The following is a 21,436-nucleotide window of genomic DNA, read 5'->3' as shown; positions in this document are numbered from 1 at the left end:
TTCTTCCTTCTGTCTCAAATCAGGAATGGATGCATCTGTAGCTATGCAAACTAAAAAGATTGAAGTGTTCTCCAGACTTGAAGATATTATAATTACAAATGTTGATCCACAAACAATCCATAAGAAGGTGATGTGTTGTGTAGATTGTAAACAAACAAAAAGACCTAATTCTTTAAATTATTTAATGACAGCACTGTAGTTGATTTGCTGTGTTGTATAATACTAAGTACAATGTAATGTACCAAATATTAAGCAAAATTTCATTGGTTTAGTTCCTTTATCTCAGGGAAGCAAAACACGAGTATTGAATTATTTTTTATCATGTTTGCATTGATGCATTTTATTTTGAGTAGCATGGTTTAAATATAGAGAGATAATGAAGTGAGAACAGACATGCCATAAGATGGCTGATTCAGTTTCCTTTTGTGCTTAGCATACATGTCCAAGTGCTACTGATAAGTTGCAGTTGATCTTTTTGTGGAAATATTTCTTGTTTGTTAACTTGAGTAATAAGTGTATCACAGATTATTGCCAGGGAGTATTAACTATATGGACTTAATCTTCTAGGCTGTCTCCATAATGGGAGATGAAGTATTTAGATTTCACATGTTACTTTATCCAGACGCTACTGCAGGGGAAGCCTATGCAGATATGTCAAGGGTGGATGGTAAAATGTCTCTGAAAGTTGGCTGCATCCAAATAATTTACCTACATCAGTTCTTTATGTCTCTCCTGGTAAGACATTAGTTTCAGTTCTTTTCTTGACATTACAAGTTTTTTAGCAAAATAAAATGTAATTGGCTCTTTGTGACCTGTACCTCATGGTGAACTGATGTACAAGCATATAGTAATATTTTGCTGAATAAGCATCACTTAAGCTGCACTGCTTTATAGAAGAATGACAAAAGAGAAGGATAATAAAATAAGTAACTAAGTGAGTTGGTAGCTTTAACAACATCTGAAAAATTGAATAGGTAAGCAATGTCTTAGTTTGGGCAAGATTTTAACCTTTTTCTCTTTTGAAACTTGCACAGTTGAATTGGAAGTTTTCATCTTTCTGCCTCAGCCATAGTATTTTTCTTGAATTCAGGTTTTGTCTGGGGGTTGCCATTTTGTGAAGCTTATTTAGTCTCACAGAACTCTTTTTTTTTTTTTTTTCCACTACCTATCAATAGAACTTCCTAAACAATTTCCAGACGGCACAAGAAGCCCTGACTGCAGTCACCGTTCAGGCGGCAGAAATGGCTGCTTCCAGCATGAAGGACTTTGCTAAAAAGAGCTTCCGCCTCTTAATGGATATCAACTTGAAAGCTCCGGTTATAGTTGTTCCTGAATCTTCAACTTCGTGTAATGCTTTAGTAGCTGATCTTGGCTTAATCAGAGTTCAGAATGAATTCAAGCTGGTGTCTTCAGATGAATCTTCTCTTCCTCCAGTCATTGACAACATGGATGTGCAGCTAACTCATTTGAAATTATCGAGGTATACACAGAGCTTTGTTCTGAGTCAAAAAGTGTTTCTGATCCATATGCAGCATTATTCTATTGTTTAAAGATGGTAGGCAATGAAAACGTAGTAAAACCCAACAACATCTTTCCACCCCACTCCTCTTCTAAATTCAGGTGTGCTTTTAGGTAGGGACACATATCTACAATCTCAAACTTCTTGGAAAGAAAGGAAGATAAGACAGTTACTGAGTTAATTCTAAGTACAAACTTGGGCATAAGTGCATGTAAGCACCAATTATTATTAATTAGGACACAAGCATACCCACAGTTCTGCTAGATTACTATGATATTATTTGGGATTCTGCAACTACTAAGTGTTTTTTCTCTGTTGCTTCCACTGTCTTCTGTAGGTGCATTATATCCACAGATTCTCAACCAGATTCTGAAATTCTTCGTTCTGTGAGTTTGACTTTACTGGTCCAGAGAAATTTAGCAGCAACTTGGTATCATAAAGCCCCAACAATTGGTATCAAAGGAGACCTAAAACCACTGCAGGTAATGTCATGGCAAATCAGAGCTACATCCAAAGTTAGATATATTCCCAGGGTAGTGCTTAGCCTAGTTAAGGAGCTTGTAAACTCATTGCAATTTGTGTTCTTTACGTAACATAAGACTTCCAGCTTGACTGTCCAGTTTATAGATTTATTCAATTTTGATATTATATAATGAATAATTTTGATGTAGCTGCATACAACTGTCTTTTGACTCAGTCAGTATAGTCATTGAGCTTATCTATTGAGTTAGCATTTAAAATCTAGATTTAAGATGTAATCCGTAATATTCAAGTTATTTGAGTGTTTAGCAGATTTACTAGTAATTAAAAGGGTAGATGTGGATTTATAATATACAACAATTCAAAATTAAGGCTGATATCTTTGTAGAGGGAGTGCTTTACTTTCTGTTGTCCTACACATTAACCATATGGATTTGAGTGAAAACAGACTAGGGGTCCTTTCAGTTGTTCACGAGCCCTGCCTCATTTCTGGGTCTGTGCTGTGGCCAAATGTAGTACTGGTGAGGCACAGAGGAATAAGATATTGGAGGAGTACCAGTAAAAAAAAATTAGGAAACATGTTCTAATACCATTTTTGGCTAAATGACCACATTTTGTCACTTACTACTGTTTATTTTTTTTCACAATCATGTTGTTTTACAGTTAGATTCAGTTCATGCACTCTTTAAAGGCTTACTGAATGGCAGTTGCTTTAGTGTATTCAGTGTAAAGCTTGGCTTTAATGCTCTTTGGTTGTATTTCTGGATTACTGAATTGTTAAAAAGTGCTTGTGATCATCAGTGACTCATTGTTAGCAGGTGAAGAGCCCTTACAAGATTAGAAAGTGTTATCATACTAGTTTTGTTGTAGCTCATGTCCATAACAAGTAACAAATGATATTTTAGGAAAAGTGGGTAAATTATTTAGGGTGTTTTCACCAGTATCATTTTGACTAGACAGCTTGTTTATGATGGAAGCAGTATGTTGTTTCTCCTCAACATCTGCATTCTACTGATAGAGGTGGGGTTTTCTGGAAAGAAATATTGTCACCAAAAATGAAGTTGTATTTTCTTACTTTACAGATTGCACTAAGTGAAGATGATCTAGCTGTTGTCATGAAAATCTTACTTGAAAACCTTGGAGGGGCTTCTTCGCAGCCAAATATTGTGCAAGAGAACATCAAAGATACACAGATACTCAAGAAGGGGAAAGTTCCAAATGAATCTGATTTCTCTGAGGGTATGCTCAATTCAAAAGCTGAGTATGTTTAGGCAGAGGGCTATTTGCAAATTCAAACATCATATTTATCTGAAGCACTTCTATGTATGTAAATAAAATTGGTTTTCTTAATTGCTACATATGCATTTTGTACATGAAAATTTATAAATAATAATGTATATGCCAAAACGTTAGTGTGAGCTGTTGATGGCCAAAAGTTCCTGTAGTGTATTTTTTAACAATTCATCTCTTATAGAATGGTATTCTGCAGTCTATATCAATACCTCTTAGAAGTTGCAAGTGTTTTAAAAAAATCAAAAAGCCAAACCAACTCCCACAGAATATTAATGCATAATTACGGCAATCAAGGATACCGTTAGTATTCAAGTAGTGTGTTAATGTCAACAGTGTACGTCTCTGGATGAAATATTGTCGAGACCTCGCTAAAATATTTTTTTGCCCAAAACTTAACATTCTCAATATAAAAAAAATTACTGTTTAACCAGTAGTTGAATTATAATGCTATGAGAAGTAGGTAGAAGGAAGATTAGTGCCAACTCCTTGAGCAGTCTTGGTAGTTCCTGTAGTTCTTCATGAAAACAAATGAAAAACTGCAGTAAATTAGTGACAGCTTTTTTTTAAGGTTCTTAAACCACTCTGTGCTAGGCAATTTTACCCTGCATTGAATAGAACGTAGTGACATTGGGTAAATAAAAATGTGAATTGTTTTGAATAATTTTCCTGATCTAGAGCTTTCCTCTTCTTGGGACTTTCTGGTCTTAAATTAGAAGAAAAACAAAACAAAACAAAAAAAACCCACCAAAACCACAAACGAACCAAACCAGTAAACCTCCCCCAAGCCCAGTGTTCTAAAGAAATATAAAAATATTTTCTTTTCCCTGACAGGTCCTCTTCTTGCTTCTGGGCAAAAAAATGTTTCTACAGTTCAGTCTTCTGCAGAATGTTATACAGCGCTTAAATTTGACTTTCATTTTGAGTCGCTTTCAGTAATTCTCTACAACAGTGATAAGAATCAGGTTTGTGACAAAGCTTTTACCATACAGATGGGGTGGGGACCTTAGGCTTCTCATGTGGACAGAACTTGGGGTAGTAAAACTAAGAGTTTTGTTGGTTCTGTTGGCTTTGTTATACTTGCCTTATGGATCTTACGCAATTTATCCTGTAACTTTGAGTTTTTATGGGCAGGGATTATTCTTAATTTGAAGGACACAAGTGTATTTCTAAAAATCACACTGAAAAAAAACAATCAGCCAACCAGTAACAGCCACCATTTGATTTGGTCATTCAAGCTCTGATTCCAGTTATCCAAAATAAAAACAAAAATTTGAAAGGCAGGAATTGCTAGCCTAGATGATGCTAGTTCTATGCATGGTGCCTGTTTAGTTAGTAATCAGATCCAAGGGGTACATGACCCAAGCTTTCCTGTTACATCTTCCCGAGTGTGAGTAATAATGAATATCCTTCCTGTGCTGAAAACAGACAACACGTGCAGTGTTCCCTTTTTTTTGGTTATGTAACATGCTTTGTCCAGATGGGAAGGTGTTTGCCTTTTAAGTCTTGGTATATAGTGAACCATAGTAGTTTTGCATTTAAAATAACATGGTGCTTTTTATTTGAGGGGTGTATAATTTCAAAAAGTTCTTGTGAAATGAGCATCACATGGAAGAAACACACTGTAATGGGGATTGTATTTTAATTTCATCTTCATATGCTTTCCATATATTGCTGAGGTCCTGGCTGTAATTGAGTTAGTGTGAAGGGAGTGGAGGGATCCTCTGGTAGGAGCTTCAGAGTTCCCATGGATTATCCTTCAGTCACACATTCTGAATTACTGTTAGAAATGTGGTGAAGAAACAACTTTACTAGAACCCAACTTGTCTCTTCTGTTGTCTCAGTGTGTTTCTCAGACTAATTTGTATGGTTGGAGGACTGATGACAGCAACAGGCTAATCAGATCTTTCAGTTCGTGGATCTAAGTGCTCATGGCTAGTAGCAATGGCAACATCCTAATTACTTTGTTCTGTGTTAACTAGTCCTACTTTTTCTCACTATGTAGAAGTCTCTGCTCTCACCACATAGTGACAAGTTACGCCTTGGTGAACTCCGGCTGCATCTCATGGCATCATCAGGCAACATGTTTTCAGATGGCTCAATGGGTATTAATGTTAAACTCAAGGCATGTACCCTGGATGACCTCAGAGAAGGAATTCAGAATGTGACTGCAAGGTAGGTTTGAGTGTATCAGAAATGGAAAACAACCCCATGCAACTTGTGAGGAAGACTGTTGCCTTGTTCTATGCTTTGCTTCACATGGGATTGATAAAACTTAGTAGGGCTGTCCATTGCTGCCAGTCATACTATGTACAAAAGCAATGAATGAAGTAATTTAATGATATTAAGGAATTTTTTTCTTTCATATCTTTATTTCCCAGGTTATCCAAAATACAAAAAAGTACCTGAGAGGCTTGACTATTACATTCAACTGTGTAGAACAGCTGAGTAGAGAGTAACCAGCCTCAGCTAGAAAGTTCTGTGCACTGAAAAGTTAGTCTGATTGTTTCAAGCTTCATATGTAGTTCCAAAACTGTTGCATACAAATTTTAAATTGAAATTACTCTTCTGTTAGAGAAGTCTATACAACTTTTTTCCTAGAGGAAACACTGCTTATGTTGTAATTCCTATTTATAAATGACATGGAGAGGAAAAAAAAGTACTAGTTCATCTTTGGTTTTTAGATCTATATGTTATGATGTTTAACATATTTCTTATTGAACTTGTTTTCCAGAATGATAGACAAGAAAGATGACACAAATGACAGTTCAATGATAGATATAAACTACAAGCAGGATAAAAATGGAAGTCAAGTCACTGCTGTCCTTGACAAGCTGTACATATGTGCCAGTATGGAGTTTCTGTTGGCAGTAGCAGATTTTTTCATTAACTCAGTGCTGGCATCCTCAACTGAAAGATCAGCACAGGGGCAATTAAAGCATGTTGCTTCTGGGGTATCCAAGCCAGAAACAGGTCTGTAAACCTGATTTGCACCCCCACTCCCTTCCTTTACAGACTTCAAACTGAAAAGAAATAATCCAGAAGTTTTCAAGATGCTATCTTGCTATCAGACTTCAGAAATTAGTTTCTTCTTCACAATGTGTAAATTGGCTACTGATACCATAGATTGTTGCAAGTAGTAGTAATTCTGAAACTGTTCTGTTTAGAAGTGGAGTTGTGCTCTCCAGCAGAGCTAAATACTGAGCATCACTTGTGCTAAACAGGATTTTGTACCCATGTAATATCGCAAAGGAAGCATGCTTAGAGTAGAAAGCACCCTGTAGATGGTAGTTAAGAGAGTAAAAAGAACAACTAACTCTATAAAGGCAAGTGGTGAAGAATATTTTACCCATACTTCTGCAAGCTGTGTGTTTTGAAACTGTAGGCAGTTCACTTGTTCTTCTCTTTCCTTGTTGGTGACCTGTCATGTGCTAAGTGAGGGACAGTACACACTTGAGAAAAATGTCTCTGGCAAGGGCTGCCAAGGACTACTCAAATGTGTTGCTGGCTGCAAGCCGTGATCCCTGGCTTTCTTTGTTTTCCTGTAGCGCACCAAGCCTCAACTTGGCACCTATTCCATTGCATAGGTGTGATATTTGGTATTTCTGGCAAGCGTTAGTTGTGAGTAACTCACATAGTGAGTCCCAGCATGCTGGAGGGTCACACACCACCATGCTGCCTGTCACTGAGAACCGAAGTGACTTGATTCATCACTAGGTTAGAGAGTCTTGCTTTTAACTGAGATAAATGTAATATGATTCTCTTCTGTTTGGAGACTGAGAGGATCTTCAGACAAGAAATTGTATATCTCTGATTTGTTTTTAATTAGTAAATCCTCACTCTAAAGCTAGTTACTTTAGGTATTGAGCCAGCAGATAACTGCTTCCAGCTTGGCTTTGTAGAGCCAAAATGCTTAGGGAGACTAAAGTGTATAGAGCTAATACTGTCCTTCTACTATATCGAAACAAACCATTTCTTCAAAATTAATCTTCTGACCAGTTTGGTGCTGATTTCTATATGTTCTGTGATATTCCATTTCAGATAAGTAAAAAATGTGATATTATTTGTTAAATTTGTACCTCTAAAATTATGTAGCATTTTTAATGCATGGTTTAGGCATTATGTGCTTTCAAACTTTTTATATTCAAGGTGACTTTTTTACTAATTTTCACAGAAGTATCTCTACGACCAAATATGACAGTAAAAGCTGTAATCATGGATCCAGAAATTGTATTCGTTGCTAATTTGACCAGTGCTGATGCCCCTGCCTTAAAAGTTTCCTTCCAATGTGACTTTTCTCTGATGTCTGGAGGGGCTGCACAAAGGATGACTGCTCAAGTGAAGGAATTCAAAGTGTTGGTCTGTGCCTTTCTCAAAGAAAAACAAGACAAGAATGTTACTACAGTAAGAAACTTGTATTTCGTAATGAAAAAGTAATGAGAACTGTTGGCAGATGTGTCCTTTTAGTTGGCATATCCATAGCACTCAGAAAATTCAGTTTTCATGTCATTGATTATTATGAAGATATGAAGGGACTGTGAATCTGTGATATGCCATTTAAAGAGAAATCTTTTATCAGAAGGTGCATGGAGCTCTAAAACCTGTGTAGTTCATTTGTAAGTGAAATTTAAGTTTGTTGGTGAGGAAATTGCATGAGGGTCTTTGAACACTAAGAATACTTCTCTGCAACTTTGCTTACTACCTGTTAGTTGATTTGCATTTAGTTTTCTAAAGTATTTGGCATTTCTTTTTTTTACTATACCATAAGTTTATCTCTGTGTGTGGGTTTTGTTTTCAATTTTTTAAAGCTTTATGTCAAAACTTTTTATTTCACGAACTTTTAACCAAATTAGTACAAAATTGCTCTTGTGCAAATTTGGGTGCTGGAGTGAGGCACAGTAACATTACGGAAAGAATGGTGTTACTATGAAATGTGCTGTTATTATATGAGTTCAATATCCCGTTAGCCTATGGGATCAAAAAAATACAAGACCATTTGGAAGGATTAGATTCGAGGAGATACCTTAATAACCAAGTTAAATTTTTTATTCAGGTGTTACGGCCATGTTCCTTGGTCATGGAAAATATGATGCACGTCTCAGGGTTACAAACTGTGGTAGTAACCATAGAAGAACTTAGTATAAAGGTAAGATTATAAAAAATGTCTTGGGAAGAACAGGTGTGTTTCTCAAACAGCAGCTTGAGGATTTTATAGTTTATGTATTACTGTTTAAAATTTCCTTTTTCCCCCATTAGTTTAATTCCAATCTTAGAATTTCATTTTTTTCTTTGTTCAAGATCTCACCAATAATTCTGAATACTGTGATGACCATTATGGCTGCCATAAGGCCCAAAAGAACAGAGGAGGATTCTAGAGGAGCAACTGAAGTTCCTGAGAATTTGTGGCAAGTGAAGCCTATAGATGAGTGCAATGCTTGGTTTCTTGGTGTTGATGTGGCCACAGAAGCAACAGAAACTTTTAAGGACCGTGAACATATTCTGAAACAAGAGAAATTTGACATTGCAGTGACATCGGTTCAGATCACCTTGGAATGTGGTCTGGGACATCACACTGTCCCTTTGTTGTTAGTAGAATCTGAGTTTTCAGGTGTTCTTAAAAACTGGTCCTCGCTGATGGAAGTCACTGCTGATATGTCACTGGAGGTACGTAGAATCAAACTGTTAGCAGTTTAAAACACTTCTGCACATTTCAAAATGTTCAAGCAACCTTTTAGTACACTTTCTATATGCTAAATTAATAATAAGGTTAAATTGTAATGCTCTTAGGAGTTCTGTAGTAGTCAGTCAAATCTGACAAAGGATTACGTGTTCTTTATAGAAATTTTGCAATTAGGTTTTAATTGCAATTGCTACTGTGGAATAATGTAGTCCTCTCTGTTCCTGCATATTTTCTGCATATTCACTTGCAGCTGTAGGAACAATGAGCTTAGCTTAGCTGAATATTCATATTTAACTCTTGTTGTCCACCTTTTTTCTCTAGCATTGTGTTTATTGATAAAGTTACACTCTTTTTCTCAAAATCGAGGATTTGGATCGTAATCCCACTGTATTTGTTTTGCCCACAATTGCAACTCTTTTTCCCAAGATATGGTGAATTCTGAGATGGTATAAGACTCCTACAGAGGCAGCATGTTAACATTTAATACAACCAGATGAGCAGCTACTCTGTACAATAGCTTAAATACATCTTAGGTGTATTTTGTCAGTTCAGCAAATGTGCTTTATAATCTGTTCTGTACTGGATATACAAGAAGCCTTATTTCATCGCTAGGTGTGTGTAATGCAGTAGAGTATGGAAGACACATACCTATCCATAGACAGTGAGGGAAGGCACTGTGGTTCCAGAAGTGGGGAGGGATGAGAAAGGTCGCTGACAGGGACCAATCCAGAATTCTTTGGTCCACAACTTCTATTCAGATGTTCAGTGGCTGAAGGGAAGTAAAAACTTTGTGTAGGCTACATTAATTGTTCCAGTGAACCAGATTCAGACTAAGGTTTGCTCAAAGTAATTGATATTTCACAGTACAGTGAAGTACTTACAGCACTGACATTTTGAAGCTCAAAATCATTCTCTCAAACAGTTTAGGACAGGATAGAAACTGCATTATGTTAAGTGAAGGTATTAAAATATTTGGAGTTACCAGACTGGTTGCTCTGAAAGCAAGCCAGTAGTGACTTCTTGAAAAAATTATGTCACTTACAAAAATTTGATATATTACACGACTGCATATTAATTTTTGAAGCCATTTGAAAGTTGATAGATCTTCAAAATGTGAAATGAAGACTATTTTCTTACTAATGTTTTTCCTAATAAATGCTATTAGAAGGAACCCAGTCCTTTGTTTTTAGATGCCTTTTTTAAATTTTGATTTTTTTCTTTAGGTTCATTATTACAATGAAACCTATGCAGTGTGGGAGCCACTTATTGAACGAATTGAAGGAGGAAAGAAGCAATGGACTTTAAAGCTGGAAGTATGTAATCATACTTGAAACTATGTGAAACGGTTACAATAGACAGCTATTTCTTGAAAGCTTTATGTGACAGAACATTGATCTTTTGAATGCTGTAGCTTTGAGGGAGCTATGCAATTTCACATGAAAAAAAAAAAGTCAGTCTTCAGGCGCCTTAAGCTTTTTCTGTAGAATGTTGGTTGTCCATTGCATGGGTACCATGTAGCATGTAACCACATGTACGGAGAGGGAAGAAAATAACTTGTTTGCCTTCAATGCTGGTATAAAATTTCTGGGTTTGTGAAACGTGTCTGAGATTTACACAGTAAAGTAGGTTTTCCTTTGCTCAGTGATATTATCAAGCATAGCTCATGTTTTTTCCTCTTTTAACATAGGAGAAAGTAATCTATGTGTTGGTAATTGCCTAATGAAATTTTTATTTTAGATGAAGACTAACCCTGTCCAAGAGAGAAGTTTGTTGCCTGGAGATGATTTTGTTGTTCTTCCTGAGCCACAAACTGCAGTTAACATCTCATCGAGTGACACAATGAATATAACAATATCCAAATGTTGTCTTGCTGTTTTCAGTAATTTAGCCAAGGTAATCCTAACAGGCAGAAGGTGCCAAATTATGTGGTTCTGTATGAAGTTCTGATTTTGTTATTTTGAAAAGCTCTCTGTGCTGCTAGTCACAAGCCGATGGCTATTTTGCAGCCCTGACAGATGTTACGTAGCAGGGCTGAGGAGTTTACTCTAGGTAGTCCTTCAGGGTTAACAGAAAGGTGGTACTAGCTTTTGAAAGAAGCATTTCTATGTTAGAAGAACAGATGTGCTTATGCAGGACTTAAGGAAGAGTCTTGGAAGCAGGCTGAATGAAAATAAAACCCTCAAATAAACACAGCCATTTCCTACAGTCCTTTTTCTGAAATATTAAAGGAAAATTTACTTCCCTTCTATCTTCTTAACAGAATATTATACAAAGTGTTTTAGGATTGGCCTTCATACTATAGAACTAGAATGTCCAGTTTATTGAAAACAATTTTTCCCTATTTTTCTTGTGATAGTAGGTGTGCTTATGAATGTCCCAGGCTGCTTTTTCCCATTTTTTAAGGGGAAAAGAAATTCTGGTTACTAAAACTATTTTTACAGAATGTGACTTCTGCCTATTTATTTTTTATTTTAAATGAACAACAGTTCCCTAAGTTAGTGCTTGCCTATACTGTAAGTCTATATTGGCAGTCGGTTACCATGGCTTTTGTGTAGTCAAATGTTTGTAAGCGTATGATTTGGTTGAATATGAAGTATGTATGTGGTAAATGTGCTTGGGACTTCTGTGTCCCGGATCTTATTTTTCTCTTACACAACCCAACAAGTATAAAAAAAAATTCCCTATGAGGAGCATGAATATTTATTGTATGATAAACATTTGCTTCAAATCACAGAATAATAATGACATCTTCTGGAAGTAGCCGTTGCTTCATTGAAATACTACTTAGACAATGCATAGGTATTCCTATATATGTGTTTTTATTCTTTAAAATGGTAATGGGAGCTGTCTCTTAAAGCCTATATATTTGTTATTGTGACTATCTATGACGTATTATATATGTTGTTAATTACAGGCATTTTCAGAAGGGACTGCATCCACATTTGACTATTCCTTCAAAGAGACAGCGCCTTTCATAGTGAAAAATGCCCTGGGTGTTCCTCTCAAAGTGCTTCCTAACTCAAATTTTCAGATAGTTGGTTCTGTTGAAAAAGGAAGCATCAATGATCTAGAAATTGGTCAGAACATGGAACTGGAATATTCTGTTTTTGAAGTGTACCAACGAAGAAAGTTGTCTGCATTGTACCGACAAGAAAGCTCCGCCTTCTCTTTAAATTTAGGTATTATGCTCATGTGTTGCGACATGTTGAATATGGGAAGATGAGGGAGTCAACATGGTTAAATTCAATGTGATCAAAATTCAGGTGAAGTGCATTGTGTTGAAACTACTTTTGAGTACTGATGGCAATTAAAAAAATTAAACCAGCTACCAAACTTCTTAGAAAGATGTAAAACTCCTTCTCTCAGTTTTTTTCAGAGGGTGAGAAGTACAATATTTTTCCCCTTTTGGAAGAAATGGAAGACATTCTAGTGGAGTCATTGATTGACCATCTTGCAGAACCCTGGGACATAGACCTGTGGGTTCCAACTCCTGTTAAACAGGATCTTCGTTTCTTGTATCCCGACCACCGTTTGGCTTTCTGTAGTTAGTAACTTGAGAACAGTTAGAATTTTTCTGTGGTTTTTAGCTTTGCCAGAAAGTACTCCTAGGAGAGTGGGATATAAGAACAATAACTACTAATACATGATCTGGTGTGTTTTGGTGTTTGGTGTGTGTTTTTTTTTATTTTTTACCTTTCCATCCCATCCCAATGAAGGTACTTGGTTGTGTTGCATTTTGTGAACTCATGCAACAAATAACTTTGTTTACTGTTTGGTGTATTTATCGTGCTATGTATAAATCATAATCTAAAGTTATGGTCTTCAAGAGTATTCTGACCTTAAAGCTTTCCTTCAGTGGGGCTCAGATACCATTTCAAGGTGCTTTTGCCAGAGTGCTTTGATCCTGGTAGTTGCTGCGTTTAGAGAACCTAAAGTATTGTTCAACTAGAAAATGGTTGTGATTTGTTTTGCCTAATTAAGACTCTTGTATATTTTTATGGCTTAGAACTTCAAGGATATAAAGAAGCAGTAACCATTCCCATAGCCAAATCAGGTCGACGACTGTACAACGTAAGAAGCCTTCTTGTTGATCGTTCAGACTCTGTTGTTGTACAGATAGATGCTATAGAAGGAAATAAGGTTATTACTCTACGATCTCCTCTTCAGGTAAAAAAAACAACCAAACAAAAAAACACAACTAATCAACCAAAAAGAAAAGCCTGAAAGCAGTGCTATTCTCTGAGTGACTTGGCTTTTCTTACTTAATGCATTTATTTGAGATCATACTTTTTCATAGTTACATAAAGAGAAAATTAAGTATTTTTACTCTATTTCTTACATTTTTTTTTTTTTAATCTTTATTCTCTATGTGTGTGTCTTACTGATAAACAAAAAGTTGAGCTTTACTTTCAACTATTTGCTTTCTAGTATCTTCAATGTTAAGGCTGGAATATGTACTTTTTATGTGACTTGGTATTTCAAGCATGCTTTTCAGTTCATGGAACTTAAAAGTAGCATAGTTTTCGCATGTGTTTGCATATTGTTCTCCTTCAGAATTGTATTTCTTACTAAGATGCCTAGAGGTCTATTTTCCAGAGGAGTTTGTTTGAATCTACTAATGTTGTTTTTCCTTGTTGCTATTCATACTTTTTCCATTAGAAATTTGTATTCTAAAAATGTAATGAAAATTATGTCATTTGATCCTAGATCAAGAACCATTTTTCAATCCCATTTGTAATCTATAAACTGGGGAGAGACTCAAGGTCGCTGGAGCCCATTGGCATATCCAAGCCAGAAGAGGAATTTCATGTTCCTTTACATTCATACAGGTAATGCTTTTCTGTTCTCTAGGGCCAGTCTTTGTGAGACTGATGCACAAATACAAGATGAGCATTGAAGCTTCAGTTTGCACTTGGAACTCTTCCTGACTGGGCTAAAAACCCAAAATGCTATCTTGATTAGGTAATCAGTGTGCTGCAGATGCCCTTCAGAATGTTAGCAATTATTTTAAAATGGTTGAAGTTAGCTGTCAATACCAAGCTATTGTGTACGATTACCTGTCTTGTTCGCGTAGGTGCCATCTATATGTTCGACCGACAGGAATGTTTGAAGGTCAGTTTAAAGAGTCCACGACTTACATTGCCTGGAGGGAAGAGCTACATAGGAGCAATGAAGTCAAGTGTTTGTTACAGTGCCCATCCATGGAGACAAATTTCTTGCCTCTGATAATCAGCTCAACAGCTGTACCTGATGAACTAAATTTTATTTCAACTAGTGGAGAGGAGTGGGATCCTGCCTACATTATCCACCTTTACCCTACACTCACTGTGAGGAATCTTTTACCGTACTCCTTGAGATATTTACTTGAGGTCAGTTATTTTATAATTTTATTTGTAGATCCTTTAATTGATTTTTATGTAACACTATATTAACTTAGCAGTCGAGGTGGATGTAGTGTGGAAGATACTGAATGATGTTTTTTCAGTGTCCTCCTGTAAATGGATGAGTCAGCTGATGGATTGGTTCTGGGAGGTGAGTGGTTTAATTTGGACGCACCTGACCAGTTCTGCCTTGCTTCTTAAAAATGAATCCTGTACTGGATTGGTCCTTTCACTTTTACATTCTTCTGAGATCCTATTTGTGTTTTGCAAGGTATCTTTATTTCACAGAAGCATAAGAAAAGAAAGAAGCATAAGAAAAAGCCTCTGGAATTTCTGGAACTTTTCTTCTATGTAGAAAACACAACTTTTACTCTCCATTCTGACACTGATTCTTTACTAAGGACTATTGTCAGGTCTCGCTTGCATTAACTGGAAAATTTCTTTGCAGGATACTGCTCAGATGACGACTTCTTTTTTCAGTGTTTTCAGTATCTAGTATTTCTTCATGAAAACTGGGTGATTTTTAGTAAATATAAGAGGTGTGAGGAATTAAACTATCATCCTAGTTAGTTCTGTTTTGTCCTGCTCTCATCATTGGCTGTGGCATTTATTTAGATTTTTTTTTTTCTCTTCTGCCCAACATCCTAATGGCACTATTTCCAGTTCTCCTTACTTTCACTGTACTTCAATAATCAGAGTGACAAAGTCTACAACAGAATGCCATTGCCTTGACTGAGGAGCTAGAAACAAGTAATTCAAATCCATTTCTGAAGTCACTGTACCTGTAGTATGGGTATGTGGTTACTGTCTTCACATCCCTCACCTAAGTGAGCAAGCCTGCCCACTGTTCTCTACATGATTTCTCAGTAAAAATTAGGGAAGCTGTTGTTGTGGGATGCTACTTCTTGAGGAAAGCTGTGCTACCAAACTGTATGGCCTAGCTTCTGGCTTTCTGCCGTGGGTCTTCTTTAAAGTCCTGGCTGCACATCTGCGGCACAGGCCAATTCATTGTTGCACCCAATATTGTAAGTGTATCATAAGAACTTATTGCCAAAATCCATTGAAAGTCATGGAGGAGGGAGGGAGGGAGTGGACAGAGACAAGATACATTGCAACTAGTTTGCCTTTCTGGAATCCAGGATTACAGAGTCCCTACTGTCCTGCAAGAAAAGTACAATTGATCTCAATTTATTCTTAGGGTCAGGCTCAAATGAAAGTGATTGGAGACTGGGACACGTGATGCTGAGTTATCTGAACATGTGCGTCCTGTAAGAGAAGAATAAAATGCCTTTTTTCCAATACCTCAACTTTATATGTTAAAAACTAAATTTACCCCTTTTAACTTTGTTACAGGGAACAGCAGAAGCCCGTGAATTGGTGGAAGGGAGTGCTGCAGATGTTTTTCATTCAAGAATTAGTGGAGAAATAATGGAGCTTGTGTTGATAAAATATCAAGGCAAAGACTGGAACGGGCATCTTAAAATTCATGAAGGGATGCCTGAATTCTTTTCTGTGTGTTTTATGTCCCATTCTGCGACAGCGATGACAGTGGACATTTATGTACATACTAGGCGAATTGGAAGCCGTATGATCTTGTCTGTGTTCAGTCCATACTGGATAATCAACAAAACTTCCCGTGTTCTCCAGTATCGAGCTGATGACACTCATTTGAAGCATCCAGCAGACTACAGAGATATTGTTTTGTTCTCCTTTAAAAAGAAAAATATTTTTAGTAAAAATAAGGTATGCTTGTTTTAAGTGGTGATTGTGGTGGTGGTTTTGTAAAATACTGCTCTGAGTGGGTGGAAAAACAGACACATGTTTTCTCAAAGGAATTTTTTTTGTAGTATTTAAATCTGTAGGCTTCCATTTGGCTGCTGCCTTCTCCTTGTTAATGATGCTTTGTGAACTAAGATGGGAAGGCAGGTAGACAAAAAATCTATTGCAACTTTTTACAGGTCTCAAGATTCATCCCACTGGCTCCCGTTCATCCTGGCCAGGATCTGGCTGGTGCCATAGAGTGGTTAGGGCTTGAAAAATCAGTGGGTACCCTACCAGAACACCCTTTCCTTGGGGAGAAAAATTTCATGTAGATACATAAATTAGGACTGTGTACTCCCTTTAGAGGAAGGTTGCTTTGAATCTTCCTGTGTGGACATTTTCCAGTGAATAAGGAGGAATCACAGACTCACGTTTTATTCAGCTAAGTACTTTGACATTTAAAATAAACAATGCAACTATTCTGTCCTATGTTAAACATATTAATTTTGATTTTGTTTTGACGTGATATATACATGGTCAAATGAAAAGTACTGTAGTAGAGAATTATTTTCTGAAGTGGCCCTTCTTTCCCTTTAAATATCTTTCTTCACCTAGCAGTAGTTGAAGCAATGGTTGAAGAAACAGTTTTGACAAGGTGTTCTTTCAATCATTTCCTCTTTTCTTTTCAAGCTTGTGAAGCACCACAAAATTGTAGCTTTTTTTTTCCCATCTATGTGTGTGCTGTCATGAACATAAGAGTCAGTGAGGACTCCTCCATTTTGTTGCCTTGTGCTGTAACATCCTTCCGAGAACTTAGACACAGACTAATAAATCAGAAGATGAGTAGTGATATTACATGCTTAAGCCTGTCTTAACTTACAGAAGGTTTTAAAAGCACCTAAGTCTTGTCTTCATGCTGCTACATGTGATATAGTTGCACTCCATAATGCATGAATGATAAAATCAAAATGAATTTATAAAGTACTTTCCATGTTGTTCTCTTTGGTCTGTAGATCCAATTGTGTATTTCAACTAGCTCGTGGTCCAGTAGCTTTTCCCTTGATACTGTCGGAAGCTATGGATGTGTCAGGTGTTCAGCTAATAACATGGACTATCTGGTAAGATGGGTTTCTGTGATTTATGGAGCTCTCTTGAAGTTCTTTTGGCTTGACTTCTTTTTCTCCTTAAGGCCTTTGTTTCACTACTTACACTGCTTTTAAATCATGGAAATATTTAAACATGTAGGGTAATAATTTTTATGCCCCAGCTATGTCTGCCCCTGTCAACAAGTAGTTTCACCAACAGAAGTTTCAATGTAATTCATGAATATGTAGTTTAGATAACAAATAAGTGGTACTAGTCTGTTTGAAAATACAATGGTGAGCTTGCATAGTGGAGATAAGCATTGGCATTCAAAATTTCATAATTGTTTGCAAGTGTGCAGATCTCAGTAGCCTTGTCTGAGATTACACTTACACAACTAAGCAGAATAACGAATACACTTTATAATAATATGCAGATATGTGAGGAGTTGTGTTTCCATATACTCTTTAAGAGATTTTTCATGATAAGATTATTTTAAATTGTCTTGATTTACTGTAGAGGGATTACTTTTGGATTTTTCCCTACAAATACTACAGCTACAAAATGCTACAGCTAATACTGTCTCTTTACCATTGTGTTAATTGTGTTACCTAGTTTACGGCGTTTTCCTGCATGCTGTTTAATTCTTTTATTACAGGTGTTCAGGAGTGTTGTGCTAGCCTTTGTAATTACAGTCATGTTGGCTTCTCTTTTTCTCCATCTTGACTTTTCTCGTAAGCTGGTTGGTAGTTTGCTGAAAACATCCTTATTCAACAGGTTGGAGTCAGCATCAAAATGAGCAGTTTTAACCTTACCAGGATAGTTACCTTCACTCCATTCTACACAATAGCAAACAAATCTTCTCTGGAACTAGAGGTTGGAGAAATTGGTCCTGATGGCTCTTATCCAACTAACAAATGGAATTATATCTCAGCTTCAGAGGTAATATTTTGTGGGTTTTTTTGTTTGTGGAGTTTTTGTTTCTTTTTCTTTGTTTCCTTTGGATGTTACTGTAGACAAACAACTGGTCTCTAGGTTTCACTTCAGGAATAAGCAGTTCTCTTACGGAGGCTCTGTCACTTCTGAGGGTGTGATGTGGATACGTCACATCTTGGGGCAACTTGAACAGCATAGGTGGCATATGTTGGTAAATTATTCAAGTCCTTCAGTTTAGATAATTTACTAAATGTAGAGAAGATGTTCATCAGTAGATATTGGGCTAAGAACTAAGGCATTTGAAATAGTTTGTCACAAAAGACTTTCTTTTACTGCTAGCTTACTATATTGAACATATTACCAACTCTTAAAGTCATGCATGTTTCTTGTTTTACAGTGTCTTCCATTTTGGCCTGAAAGCTCATCTGGTAAACTTTGTGTAAGAGTAGTTGGCTATGAAAGCTCCTCCAAACCATTCCTATTTCAAGACCAGGATAATGGCACTCTGCTGAGGCTGGAAGAATTGGTGAGACTGACTGTGTGGCCTGTTCTTAATACTATTTTTTAGCCCCATGGTATTGAACTTAAGCTTGACTCACCAAGATCAAGAAGATTGAAACCTTGTGCCTATATTTTCTTCAGTGTTCTGTGATAGTAGATGGCTCAGCTTTTCAAGAGAATTCTTTTTAGTCTTGTATGTCATGAGGTTTTACTACTACTGTGTAGAGTGCTAAACGTAATTTCTCACATCCATCTGTGGGCTGGAGAATCTGTAAGATCATCTTCTTCAAAGGTGGATGTATCCCCTCCCGCCTTTCCTCCAGACCTTACAGCACAGCAAAAACATCAGTTTATCTAGCTAGACAAGTGTTGAAGAGGAGACTGTCCACAAGGGGAAGTACGAGGCACCTCCTTTTGTATAAGCAAATAAGAAAAATTGTGCTATACATGTCTCAGAAATATCTTGCAAATACGTTGGAAGAAAGCAGGTTCTTGAAAGCCATCACAAGAAAGATTTAGGATGATTTGTTTAGAGGTCTAATCAACAGAACTTCTCTGCTTAGTGATCAGTTTGTTAATGCACTATTGCTGTAATTGTCATACCTTTAAAAACTTGAGTAATTTGTTTAGGGTAGCCTTGCTGGTTTGTTTAAGGAATACACAGGAAATTTCAGTTTCAAAATACAGCCTCAAGTTTTGTAGCAAAAAGTGAAAGGAATGTTTGCCTGTACTGCTTACTGAACTCAGCCTAATAGAGTAATTTTAAAAAATGTTATTATTTGAATGTAATTTTTCAAATAAGTTAAAAAATAATTTGTGGATGCTACTGATGTCTGTATTAGGCCAGTGACCAGTGTGTTTGAGTTTACCTTACTAGGTAGTGTAGAGTACATGTACTTTTCTCATTTGTAAGAGGCTGGTGAAAGACTGATCTAAAAATAACAATTTAGTCTGTTCTAACTTGAGTTTAGGCATAGAAGGAATACTGAAGTATTTGTCTAACTTTCTCTTCAGAATGGGGGCTTACTGGTAGATGTGAATGTTTCTGAGCATTCTACTCTCATAAGCTTCTCAGATTACCATGAGGGAGCCGCTCCAGCTCTGATCGTTAACCATACTTCATGGGAATCTCTCAGATACAAACAGAGGTAAGTGAAAGAAACAATTCACCACTGGTGGTTGAACCAGGGGATATCTTTTCAGAAGGAAATAGTTCTCTTTTACTATTGTGATATTTTGAAAAAGAAAAAACACCTTTTTCTTTATCATATTCTTTTAATGAAGTATTTTATGTCTAATTTTAAACAGTCTTCATAGTTTGAGAAAGTTGAAAGAATAAAGTGAGTGTATAGATGTTACTGGAGCTCCCCCAGAGCATAGCAACAGCTGGACTAGGAACAGATGGCCCCTCACCCCAGGAGCTGGAGGGGTGCAGTCTGTGCCATTGGGATCTGCTTGCACCGCATCCATCAGTGGTCTGGACCAGTGAACACTGTCATTTTACTCCTTTTCTTTTCACCTGCAGTGGATTGCAAGAGGAAATGGAGTTGAAACCAAAGCAAGTGTGCCTGTTTGCATGGACAGATCCAACTAAAACAAGAAAATTGACTTGGGGATATTCCCAAAATTTCGGTGAACATGACTTGCTTAAGGTAAATTTCAGAAGGGGAGAAGTAAATGCTGAGCCAATATAGGACTTGAAGTCTACAATTATCTGGGAGAGAGCTGCTTCAGTAACTGCATCTGTCTTGTCCTATAAGAGACTTCTGAGCCTGCTCTTGAGTAGCAAGATTTTAGGTGTTTAAATTAATAAAATTGGAGGATTGGACACAAACACAGCCTGTGTTTTCTCCATGGTTGGTTTGGATATTAAATAAAAGGATAAAGTGCATGAGCTGTGGAAGCATCTCAACAGTACAGAGGATGAATAATTCACTGATTTTCCAGCAGTACAGCATTTGGCTTAAGTGCCTCCATAAAGATGGAGAAAACCCGTGACTCTTGTGACTCTCACTTCCTATGGGAAATGCTTGCATGGAGCAGAAAACTCCGAGTTGCTCGCTAAGAGCTGTTTTGGTGTTTGTAACTCGTGCAATATTAAAGTAGGAAAATGTGTGAAGTGAGGGCAAAATAACAGTGATCAAGATGGACAATGAGTGAGGGAAAGAGGGAGACTGTAACTAGAAGCAGAGGTGAGTCTACAAGAAGATTGGGCAAGTATTTTGCTAAAGAAAGGGGAAGCAGCATTGATGGAGAAAGATTTTTCTCACTTAATTGGAAGGCAGGCTAAATTAAGTCCTATGTGTCTGTCTCAAAATAGCAGCCCTCTTGCACCTTTTACTGAAATCTGAATTCTTCAGAGCTGGCTTGGTTTTTCTGTTGGCTAGGCACAGACTTAAGAAAACTGAAAATGTTAGTAGCTGAAAGTGGAAAACAAGTTTGTTTCAGTTATACTGGCAATGGATTTAGTTTCTTATGACTGAACTCTGACAGTTAACCAATTAGACTACATTTTACTGTATAAGTACTTCCTTGGTCAAAATTTTTACATTTAAAACTGGTTTTAGTTTCAAACTGATTCTCTTAATTTATAATTATGGTTACTTTCATGATTATTTTGGGCTTTTGAGAAAAGGGCTTTAACTATCTCAGTTTTGCCTCACAAGTTAACAAATAAGGAATACCTGTACTTGAGGAGCAGAGATCTTCGTCACTTTGTGGTTTTACTGTTTCATGCTATATGATTTAATGCCGCCTTCCCCTATCACCTATGATTCTAGTCTTTTCTTTTGCTATGAAGACTTT

The 21,436-nt window shown here is 36.8% G+C and overlaps 1 protein-coding gene across 5 annotated transcripts in view; it reads left to right on the top strand.

The window, feature by feature from the left end:
• VPS13C (vacuolar protein sorting 13 homolog C) overlaps positions 1 to 21,436 on the top strand; it is an 89,847-nt gene that overhangs the window by 43,272 nt on the left and 25,139 nt on the right. For all 5 annotated transcript variants that reach the window (XM_065076149.1, XM_065076147.1, XM_065076150.1 and 2 more), the window contains 23 exons: positions 24 to 127; positions 568 to 735; positions 1,176 to 1,480; positions 1,857 to 2,001; positions 3,082 to 3,238; positions 4,124 to 4,254; positions 5,295 to 5,464; positions 6,024 to 6,262; positions 7,464 to 7,693; positions 8,343 to 8,435; positions 8,588 to 8,953; positions 10,193 to 10,282; positions 10,707 to 10,862; positions 11,884 to 12,148; positions 12,976 to 13,136; positions 13,677 to 13,798; positions 14,044 to 14,338; positions 15,704 to 16,093; positions 17,125 to 17,229; positions 17,972 to 18,136; positions 18,528 to 18,656; positions 19,646 to 19,779; positions 20,157 to 20,283. In XM_065076149.1, coding sequence (XP_064932221.1) covers positions 24 to 127; positions 568 to 735; positions 1,176 to 1,480; positions 1,857 to 2,001; positions 3,082 to 3,238; positions 4,124 to 4,254; positions 5,295 to 5,464; positions 6,024 to 6,262; positions 7,464 to 7,693; positions 8,343 to 8,435; positions 8,588 to 8,953; positions 10,193 to 10,282; positions 10,707 to 10,862; positions 11,884 to 12,148; positions 12,976 to 13,136; positions 13,677 to 13,798; positions 14,044 to 14,338; positions 15,704 to 16,093; positions 17,125 to 17,229; positions 17,972 to 18,136; positions 18,528 to 18,656; positions 19,646 to 19,779; positions 20,157 to 20,283 — 4,247 coding nt within the window. The remainder of the gene's footprint in view (positions 1 to 23; positions 128 to 567; positions 736 to 1,175; positions 1,481 to 1,856; positions 2,002 to 3,081; positions 3,239 to 4,123; positions 4,255 to 5,294; positions 5,465 to 6,023; positions 6,263 to 7,463; positions 7,694 to 8,342; positions 8,436 to 8,587; positions 8,954 to 10,192; positions 10,283 to 10,706; positions 10,863 to 11,883; positions 12,149 to 12,975; positions 13,137 to 13,676; positions 13,799 to 14,043; positions 14,339 to 15,703; positions 16,094 to 17,124; positions 17,230 to 17,971; positions 18,137 to 18,527; positions 18,657 to 19,645; positions 19,780 to 20,156; positions 20,284 to 21,436) is intronic.

Source organism: Columba livia, chromosome 11, assembly GCF_036013475.1.
Source record: "Columba livia isolate bColLiv1 breed racing homer chromosome 11, bColLiv1.pat.W.v2, whole genome shotgun sequence".
Taxonomy (NCBI): Eukaryota; Metazoa; Chordata; class Aves; order Columbiformes; family Columbidae; genus Columba; species Columba livia.
This window is presented reverse-complemented; position numbering and strand designations above follow the sequence as displayed.